Raw genomic sequence first — 11,226 nt, 5'->3', positions numbered from 1 at the left:
TCCCGTCTCTGCCTCTGTCTTCACGGGGCTTCTCCTCTGTGTCTGGGTCTCTCCTCTGCTGTCTCTTAGAATGACACCTATCAGAGCAGATTGCTTTGAAAAGGAGGCAGTACAGGGGTTTCTTCCCAACTTGTTTTCCTACTGTCTTTTCCCAAACTGCCATGGTTATATTTTTACAAATCTCTTGTAGAGGTTCCTGGTTCCTTGAACAGTAAATAATCGAAAAATAGTTCTTGGATGACTTAGTAAAGGACTCATTCCAAGAACTTACAGGAAAAGGCAGGGGGTAAAAAAAAGTCCTTGAGAAACTGCTCTAAAAGGGCATGTCTTTCAACATTTCCTACAAAGCACTTGGCCAGAGAAATATTTTTGTGCCTTTTGTTGGTACCAAGGAATGGCCTTCCAGAAAAATTATTTCACGTAACAAGCAGCAACAAGCTGGCAGAGGTAACTAACCCCACCAGGAAATCCGTGCATGTATCATGCAGACTGGGGGTGTCAAGCCCAAAGATGGTGGGGGACCCACCAGAGACCAATGCATGTGATTTTTTCCTTTCTTCCCCAGCTTTATTATCACTGACATGCAAACATGGTGTAAGTTGAAGGTTGCAACGTAATGATTTCATATATTTATTTATTTTTGAAATTCTGTGATCCATTTATTTATTTTTAGGCCACACTGCATGGCATGTGGGATCCTAGTTCCCTGACCAGGGATCCAACCTGCGCCCCCTGCATTGGAAGCTCGGGGTCTTCACCACTGGACCACCAGGGAAGTCCTGATTTTATATGTTTATAAATCTTGCCAAACGGTCACCACCAAGCATGAGCTAACACCTCCACCAGGTCACATAGTTGCCCTTTCTTTTTGGTGATGAGAGCTTTTAAGATCTACTCTCTTAGCGACTTTCCGGTACGTGATACAGTATCGTGAGCTTTCATCACCGCGCTGTACACTAGCACACCCTGTTCCATTCTCAGTGTCTGTCCCCGTCCCCAAGCTGCGTGTCTACGTGACGTCAAGTCCCATCTTTCTCTCCCCCATTAGCGGTTTGTTCTGGCGACAGACCGGTGCTAGGTTTTTAACTTTAAAAAAAATTTAATTGGCATATAGTTGATTTACAATGTTGTGTCAGTTTCTGCTGTACAGCAAAGTGAAGCAGTTATATGTATACGTATGTCACCTCTTCTTGCGATTTCCTTCCCTTTTCCCCTTTTTTAAATCACACAATTTGAATATTAAACTTGCTGATTCTCTCTGCTCATTATCTTGGTTAACAATCGGTGCTGTCTAGAGACTGTCATACAGAGTGAAGTAAGTCAGAAAGAGAAAAACAAATATCGTATATTAACGCATATATGTGGAACCTGGAAAAATGGTACAGATGAACCAGTTTGCAGGGCAGAAATAGAGACACAGATGTAGAGAACAAACGTACGGACACCAAGGGGGGAAAGTGGCGGGGTGGGGTGGTGGTGGTGTGATGAACTGGGAGATTGGGATTGACATGTACACACTGATGTGTAGAAAACAGATAACTAATAAGAACCTGCTGTATAAAATAAATTTCAAAGAAAAAAAAACCCGAACAAAAAATATTCCAATTTTGTTTCTTAGGATGATGGAAAGAGTTGGTATGTAAGACATTACCTTAAGGCACTAAGGTAAAAATGGTGTGGTACTCTGAAGGGCAGAGATCTATGAAATCGGGAAGGAGAATTGGTCTACTTTTCCTAATTCAGGTGTGGTGGCTAAAAGAAACCCCATTTTAGTTCAAGTTGTTTGCATTTCCACACCAAAACTCATTAGCATTAGGATAACTCATGTGCATTCAAGCACCAGGATTTGACCAAATGACTTTGAATAACAAAAATACTTGCTGTGTTCCTGTAAATCTACACACCTTAATCCAGCTGGCCAGGTCAATACACCTGGAAATGCTTTTTCTTCACCTGCCATTTCATCCTGCCCCAAAATAACTGGATAATATTTCTAGAACAATTAAATGTTTTTTTTTTGAAAAACTCCTATGTACCAAAATATTAGTGATAGTATAGGTCACATCTCTCAAGGATTCAACTTATGTAATTCTGCAGTCCTGACATTACACAGCACGGATTCTGGCATTGGCATTCTTCAGGAAATAACATCGTATTACACCTCTTGGATGGATATTATTTAGACGTCATTAAAATGTTCTTATAGGTTCTTGTATGTTCTCATGTATTGATTTAGCACATGTCAGAGTGCCTGCCATTTGGAGAGAACTCAAAAAACCATGTGATGGGCGGATAGATGGATGATGGATGGATGGATGGATGAAAGGATGGATGGATGGACGAAGGGATGGATAGATGATGGATGGATGATGGATAGGTGGATGGATGGATGGGTGAAAGGATGGATGGGTGAAACTGAGAAGTCAATGCTAGGAAAGTGGGCAGCATGCCTAGAGAGAACTTATGAGATTTCCGAGGCTAAGAAGTAAACAGTTCTAGTCATTTTACTGCTACCGTCAATTCTGAAAAAACCCATCTGGTTATTTAAATTTACGGCAGGACGAAGGCGTCACATTCCTGTGTTATTCCAGTGGCTCAGAACACACCCCAACACACATCAGGAGGAGACCCCACTGCTGTCTTAAAATTTTAATTGCAGGGTGCTAACCTTTGTCCAAACGCGAGGACAGACCCGAGAATGCACAACAGAAGTCCATTTTAAGCGTACACTTTAAGCCAACGAGCAATCGACCATAGGCACTGGAGAATCCTCTTCTCCGGAGAAGCTGGACCGGACTCAGATGTTCATCTTCTGGAATCCTCCTCTCACGGATGCCAGACTCAGGCTTCCGTTTCTTCTAGCCCAACACTATGGCACAGAGCACAGACGTTCTTCCCCCAACACGAAGTTATGGGATAACTCTAATGGTTGGTGACCACCCCATCCAACCCACCCTAGGACTACGTCCCTATGGCTATTTCCAAGCAGCCCCTGAAGCATCGTATGTGTGAAACCAGCCAAGACTACCGATCATTCACCCATAGATAAAAAGAAACCACCCCTCCATAGCTCACACCTCACACAAGTGAATGCCACAACGAACCCCCGAAGTCCATCCAGATCTCAGATGGATTTGAACACAACCCTCTCAAGCTTCTTCCAAACCTGTGTCTAATGAACTCATGATTTCCAATTGCACACGTGTGATAAACCATTCAAACGTTTAAAAACTGCATTTCCTTCTCTTCAGTATAGCGACTGACATCCAGCTTTAATTATCCTATGGTGGCAACCAACAATGACCCTGGGAGAAGCTCCAACGTACGGCATTCATTTCCAGATGCTTCTGGAGGTGAGGCTTTCTCATGGGATAAAGTGTCTAGTGTCATCAAACGGAGAACTGTCCCGAAAGAACTGAGCTGACATGGCTTGGAGAGCACAGTAAGTCCATACTGTGAAGTGAGGTAGCGTGACCCAGCGAAGGGCAGCCCGGAGTCCTGGACCGCACACGGGTTTGCCTCGGAACAAACAGCCTCAACCAGATCCAGTTATGGTGAACGCATGGCCCCCAGACACCCCTCAGTGAAAACCCTTGGTTCTTCTACACCAGCAGGTCAACCAGTTTGGAAGAGGTCACCTCTCCCAAGCCAGCTGGAATCTTCCTTCCAAATCTCTCTGACACGTCTCCATGGGGCATCTGTCAACGCACTTGGAAGTCCTCTTGGGTATTTTTGCCGAAGAGGAACCACAGCTGTGGTGTTTCTCAGCCATGCTCGGAAACGTCCACACTGGAGTCACACTCAAGACATCCGAACCTTTGCTTAGTCTTCACGGAAAGGACTTTTCATTCTGCAAAGTCCCAGGGCACTCAATGAAGGTTCCCAGGGCACTCAATACCGCTCCTCGTGTTATGAGCTCTGCAATGCCAGAAGCTCTGCAATGACATCTAACCCTACGTAGCATGGACATGGCAGCACCTTTCCAGGACAGAATCCTGAGCTCCTTCAAGCAAGACCAGAGACCCAGGGTTGACCAGAAGGTTATTCCTGTTCCCTTTGGCTGACAAGGTGTAAAGGAGATGCAACCTCCTGGGGAACCCCCAGGAGGCCTGGGTAGCTGGGGTCACACAGGCCTTTGAGCTGGGTTTTGGATGGACCACGTGACTGACATGAGGCACTCAAGCTGGTCAACCATAAAGGGAGGCACATTGAAGAGTCTTTCCCTTGGAAAGGACTCGAGATGTTCATGGAACAGGACCACCCAATGCAATGGCACCGTCACTGCAGGAAGCGGTCCAGCTTCTCCTGAATCCGGACAAACGCATCCTTCCCCAGGTAATCGATGCATCCCTCCTCCCACTTCCTCCGTTCCTCCTCAGGACTCAGTGCCTTGACCTTTTCTTCGAGGGAAATCTCGGAGACGGAGATGGCCAGGTCCACCTAGGGAAGACAAGCCCACAGGAGATGGTGTTAGAAAACCTGTTGTCAGAAGAGTGAAAGCCGGCCCGGGTATCCACCTGGCGGAGCAATCGGTTCCACAGACAAACCTCACCACGTCTCAGGGAGATGCTGACAGCTCCCACTTTGCTTTTGAACAAACCACACACTGAATTTAACATAACCTTCTTACAAGAAGATGCTTTGTTGGCCTGACTTTCCTGAAATTTTATACTTTATCATTGTACTTGTGTCCACTTGTTCCTAAGACTTGTTTTAATGTCTAGCCACTAAACCCTTTCACACACACTTATATGATCATCTTAATCTTTCCACCCACCAAAAAAAGGTTCTGTATCTGCTATCATTAAAATGGATAACCAAGAAGGACCTACTGTAGAGCACAGGGAACTCTACTCACTATCTTATAATAACCTATAATGGAAAAGAACCTTAAAAAAAGAGAAAAAAAATATATATATAATCATTTTGCTGTACACCTGAAACTAACACGACATTGTAAATCAACTATACTTCAATTAAAAAATAAATTCAAAAAAAGAGAGACCCCAGAGAGCTCCCTCACCCCTTCCTCCACGTGAGGAACCAGCAACAAGACACCCTCTGTGAGCCAGGAAGTGGGCTCTCACCAGACACCAAGGTCCAGCCTCCAGAACTGCTAGAAATACATTTCTTATTATTCATAAGCCACCCAGACTATGGTGTTTTTGTTACGGCAGCCTCAACAGACAAAAACACAATACAAAAAATCAATACGAATTTTCATCCTACACCCAATACTCAGCTCTAGAGCTGTATTTGCTCTAAAAGACCAAAAGGTGTTATTAGATCATGGTTAGAGAGAAATGAGCCTTCATTAAAAGCATCATCGCAGAGCCTGAAGTTTAAGACCAGAACATCTGTAAGAGGAAGAGTCAGGAAGAAAGCATCTTTCATTTCCTTCTTCAAGAAGAAATCAACGCATGCTCGATTTGGATCGAAAGGATCCCCCCCCCCCCCAACCACCACCAAATTTCCCAGCTTTTATGTTCGTCTTTTTAGACAACGTGCATGAACTTCCAAGCTCACTTTGCAGGAAAACACAGCACAGCCCCATAACTTCAATTAACTTTTGCAGAACAGCTTTTGAAGAGAGAACGGGCGTGATTATCAGAGCAGAGGACAGGAAAGACGGTGGATCGACCCCCGCGGGCAAACGCCAGAGAGAAGACAAACGGGTCTGAGGCAGCAGGAGAAGCAGGCGGGCTCTTCTCTCCACAAGCGAGGCTGGAAATGGGGGTAACGCCAGCGCATGTACACAGCCGGCCCCTGAGTTAGCGCCCAGCATCCATCAGAAGAGCTGAACAAGGCAAACAATGAGGACACCACCTCCAAAGCATCCTGGAGACTGGGGTCCTTGGTGACATCCACAGGGGGCTCCCGGCTTGCCTCCAAGGCTTCCTCAGATGGGCCACCTTCCGCGCTCTCCACGGGCTGCTAGAAACATAACCGTTCCATCGTTAGTCTGCAGGGGGCTTCACAGGACCACAGTCTTAACCAAAATAACAGAGAACTCTTTTTCCTGGGAAAATAAGACCAAACGAATGGGTTGTGCTAAATAAATAAGCCATTTACTGTGCTTTGCCACTCTGAACTTTTCCCCAGCTTTTTCTTGCACAAGATGAGGTGCTGACATTTGTCACGCGATGTAAAGGTTAACTTTTCAAATTAGGAGACTGGGATTGACACATACACACTGCTATATATAAACTAGATAACTAATAAGGACCTACCGTAGAGCACAGGGAACTCTACTCAATACTCTGTAATGACCTATATGGGAAAAGAATCTAAAAAAGAGCGGATCTATGTATATGTACAACTGATTCGCTTTGCTGTACAGCTGAAACTAACACAACATTGTAAATCAACTCTACTCCAGTAAAAGTTTTAAAACAACAGCAAAAAAACTTTTCAGAGAGGGATACAATTAGTTTAGACCAAATGTCTACGGAAGCATTTGACTAAGACAGTCTGTCAGCGAGATTAAGAGTCTGTCTGGGTTTAATCTTCTGAGGGTGCTTGGGAACAAAAGCCCAGATTCATGCGGGTAAATTTAGGGGGGGGAAAAAAAAAGGTAAAGCCATAATCCTTGAATAGTGACGTGAAACACGGGTGCTAAGTTGTCCCGAAAACTTAACAAAAATTAAGGAAGACATATAGGCCATTTTGATGTTGCATCTTTTTCTTTTCTGAGTCTTCCTAAAGCAAGATATAAGAGAATGACCAAAGGACCAACACAAAACTCAGTTATGGAGGAGGGGAAAAAAATCTGAATAGACAACCAGGTCTCCTATCCACCTGGAAAATAAAGAGACTCATCACAACACAATGGAAAAACCATTTAGAAAAGTCACGGGATGGCAAAGAAGCCCATGGGGCATCTCCTTTGGTGGTCGTTGGACAGGCATGCAGAGACACGGCCATGTTTAAGAAGTAGAAGTAGGGAATTCCCTGGTGGTCCAGTGGTTAAGACCCTGAACTTCCAAGGCAGGGGGCGCGGACTCGATCCCTAGTCGGGGAACTAGGTAGGATCCCATATGCTGTGCAGTACAGAAAAAAAAAAAAAAGAAAAAAAAGAAACAGAAGTGAGTTATACCGAGCTGGTTTGGGTCTCTGTGAAGTCTGTGAATTGGGCGGAGGGTGGTGACAACGGGTCACTCATCACTCCAGCGGAAGTCTCCATTTCCGGCCAACCTATCATCTACGAAAAAAGAGCAAACGCCAAGTTAGGACAACCCTTCGTGCAAATAACTACCAACACCCAGCTGATGCTTTTCTGCCTCCAAATATGTCTCAGCGGAGCTCGCCAATGCCTGTGTCTGCTGCTTTGTCTTGGCACCTCGCATTTCTAAGCAGGACCACGTGATGAATTCTCACCCACGGCGTTGAGGAGATGCGACGCGAGTCCCCCCCAGACTGGGTGCTGAGGTGGGGGACACGTTTCCTACCCTCTGTCCCCACAGGTCAGGTGAAGAGCAATGTCCCTCCGCAGACAACCTCTTCCAATTTCAGCCGGAATTCCACAGGAAAACGAAACCCTACGGAAAACCATTTGAGCGACTGTTTTCTCGGCTCTCCCAAGGGTGGTACGTAGCAAAAGATCGTCCCAGATGCACAGGACACAACTTAATGCATTACGGGCGACGGATGGCTTCCTCGTGGGGGCCTAATCCTTTCTTACGGAGCCACCGCGGACAAGGGCTTCCTTAGATGGGGATGGAGGAGGCCGAGGGGAGGAACCCTGGATCCCCGGAAGATGGCACGAAGCACAGCGCATCCTGACCACCTCGGCTGAGCGCGACACACACCAGAAATACACTTGTATGTATTTGGGGGGCTATTTATTACAGTAGCTAGCCCACCCTGATGAATTCAGGGTCGGGGGCCAAGGCCGTGCCCCCAGGCTGGAGCCCATTCAAGTCCAAAGGCTCCAGCAATGTAACTAACGAGTGTCGGCCACAGAGAAGAGAACGTGGACACACCTGCCCAGCCTCACGGCAAACGCACGGCAGGAATCGTGTCGCGGGCTGGGCTGACCCCGACTGCGGCGGTCAGACAGAGCTGAACAAGTCTGCATCCCGGGAAGGCAGATTCTCCAGCCACTGCCCCAGAGATTTTGAGTGAGTTGACCTGCCGTGAAGGCAGGCAACTCATACTCCCGGCTCCCAAATCTCTGGTACCAGCTTTCCCGTTTTGGAGAAAGGGCAGGTCATCCCTGTGTTAACTGAGGCACCTACGTATGCGTCCAAAGGATATTCACAGAGAGCGAAGTAGGAAGACCAAAGAGTGGGCCACCCTCATGCAGCTTACTGTCTAAGGAGAGAGATGAACGTTCCACAAATAACAACTATAAGATGACAATCCTGTAAAATTCTGCAAAGGAAAACGACAGAGGATCAAGGGCAGGTTTATCAAGGTCAGACTGACCTCGTCAGGAGGGGTAAGGACTCCTGAAGGAGTAACATCTGGAACGAAGTTTGAAAGATGAGCAGGAGGTGTGGTGAGAAAGAGACAATGGTGAGAAAAGCAGGACAGCACACACGTGCAAATGTCCTGAGGCAGAGGTAAAGGAGGACATTAGGAAACTGAAGTAAGTTGGCAGTAAAAAGTGCACAAAAGTACATTTTTGGTGAAATTCAGTAAAAACTTTTTTAATGTAGAAGATAACAGTGTATTCATAAAGCTGCTCTTTTTTAGTTTTGCTTTTTCTATCTCATCAACTTGAAAGTGAAAATTAAAATACAGGCTCATAAAAAAGAACAAAATCATGCCATTTGCAGCAACATGGATGGACCTAGAGATGATCATACTAAGTGAAGTAAGTCAGACAGAGAAAGACAAATATCACATGATATCACTTACATGTGGAATCTACAATATGACACTAATGAACTTATCTACAAAACAGAAACAGACTCACAGACATAGAGAACAGACTGGTGGTTGCCAAGGTTGGGGGGGAGGGATTGATCAGGAGTTTGGGATTAGCAGATGCAAACTATCATATACAGGATGGATAAATCACAAGGTCCTACTGTAGAGCACAGGGAACTATATTCAATATCCTGTGATTAAATCATAATGGAAAAGAATATGAAAAAGAATAGATACATGTATAACAATCACTTGGCTGTACAGCAGAAATTAACACAACGCTGGAAATCAACTATGCTTCAATAAAATATTAAAAAAAATAAATAAAAGCAAAAAATATGGGCTCATTCTTCCTGATGTTGACTATGTACGTGAAAGCCAAAAATAAAATTAAGTTCTAACAGTTACAGTAGAAAATAAAATGATAACTTTATCCAAAACATGAAAGGCCAGGATAATAACAGCTCCTTTTTATTAGGTGTTCAACACTGCTTCCTAAATTATACTCATAAACTTGTTATGCATTATTCCTTTTAATCTCACAACAACCCTATGATGTAGAGAGCTTGATCCCTTCTCTTACTGAGGAAAAGTTGAACTTTCAGACAGAGGTACTTGTTAAACATGCCAGATGTAGCAAGTGAGAGAGGGGGGATTTGAATTCACACCTCTCTGACCACCAAGCCCTCTATGAGCCCTATTCGATCCACATCATTAATGCATCCTAAGTCTCCCTGGTGTACAAAACACCATAACAACCTTTAGGGAGAAAAAAATGACGAATGAGATAATTGCACTATCTACAAATAATAAATACCATAAAAATAAATAATTTCCTTATCCAATCAGGGTTGGGTAGTGGAATTTTCTAGTTTGAATCCTAACACCCATTAAAAAAAAAAAACTGGATAAATTACTTACTGTCTCTGAAACTCAAGTTCTTTAATCATACACAGCACAGACATTTGATGTAACGGACAAACGAAGCAGTTAGCCTGGCAAACGGTTAAGTGCCAAAAGATTTGAGTAATCTCAGAAAAATTAGTTGAACCGGATTAGGGAAAATGTCAATTCTGTCAGCTTAATTTCTCGCAAGAAAGAACACATAAATAAATTCCACGTGGGCCATCATGAAATTTTATCCTTCCTTGGAAGAGATTTAACTCAGGATTATTTATTTGATAAGAAAGGATGAACTAATAATACAACTTTTCTGTTCGTCTTCTGCAGATGTGTTAGACTCTTACAAATTTAAGCAGGAAAAGAAGTTATGTCAACTCATGCTAACATTTCTGAACAAGACCCCTAGACATAGATACAAATTTCTGAACAAGACCCCTAGACATAGATGCAAACTACTATATATAAAATAGGTAAACAAACAACAAGGATTTACTGTATAGCACAGGGAACTATATTCAATATCTTGTAATAAGCTAAAATGGAAAAGAATATGAAGAAGAATATATATATGTACATATATGTTTAATTGCTGTACACTTGAAACTAACACAACATTGTAAATCAACTATACTTCAATGAAACAAAGAGAAAAAAAAACAATGAACGTTAACAACTAAAATATAAACTGAAACAGTAATAATAAATATTCCCCTTACTCTTCCTAGCCACAAATAGGGACGTCTTTCTTCACATGTGCAGAAAGCCAGGAGAGAATTCAAAGACAAGAATTTGATAATATGATGGTGCAATGCCAGCCTTTCAGCCAATGGTTGGCAGGCTTATGAACACACCTACGTAAAACGTGACTTTTGCAAATGGCATTTATTGTTCTCCTTAGATGATCAGTATTTCACTGATGCATACCCCCAACTAGCTGCTGGAAGCTTGGGTCACCTTGAAAAGAGAGACTCTCAGACTGGAAACAATTCAGAGGATTCTTAGGTCAAAGAAGACAGAGCAGCTGAAGGGTGGAAAGTAGCTTGAGAATCAAATGACTCTTAGCCCAGAAAGATGAAAGCAGAAAGAGAACATCGTAAAGCCAGACTGCGCAGGGAATCGAACGCCAACAGATAGATACAGAATGCTCACATACACGACCCGAGCAGAAAAATTTAGAACGAATAACGAAGACACACTCCTTTGCATCACGGGCTATCATCTTGTGAAAGTTATGACTGAAAGAGGGGGTGAAAACTAAAAAATGTAAATATACAAATCTATTCAAGAACCGAAGAGGGATTTTTCCACTTTCATCAATGGGTGAAGTTACTTGTTTCCCAGTAAACCCCCTGCCAAAAGCAACTTAAAATTCTAGACCAACAAGAGGGACACTCTAAACACAAGCTTTCATTTAGGACTCCACTGAAAAGAGATCCAGAAAAAGACCAA

The 11,226-nt window shown here is 43.7% G+C and overlaps 1 protein-coding gene across 4 annotated transcripts in view; it reads right to left on the bottom strand.

The window, feature by feature from the left end:
- Positions 1–2,634: 2,634 nt before the first annotated feature.
- Positions 2,635–11,226, bottom strand: part of LOC309652449 (glycogenin-2-like) — a 31,996-nt gene continuing 23,404 nt past the window's right edge. The window contains exons 9-11 of one of the 4 annotated variants that reach the window (XM_082446248.1): positions 7,097–7,201; positions 5,827–5,934; positions 2,635–4,440 (exon numbers count right to left, since the gene is read on the bottom strand). In XM_082446248.1, coding sequence (XP_082302374.1) covers positions 4,279–4,440; positions 5,827–5,934; positions 7,097–7,201 — 375 coding nt within the window. In that variant the 3' untranslated portion in view covers positions 2,635–4,278. The remainder of the gene's footprint in view (positions 4,441–5,826; positions 5,935–7,096; positions 7,202–11,226) is intronic. The other 3 variants (XM_082446249.1, XM_082446250.1, XM_082446251.1) reach the window with 3 other exon arrangements.

The sequence above is a fragment of the Balaenoptera physalus genome (assembly GCF_965194825.1).
Source record: "Balaenoptera physalus genome assembly, chromosome: X".
NCBI lineage: Eukaryota > Metazoa > Chordata > Mammalia > Artiodactyla > Balaenopteridae > Balaenoptera > Balaenoptera physalus.
The sequence above is the reverse complement of the archived record's forward strand: the minus strand, read 5'-3'. Positions and strand labels throughout refer to the sequence as shown.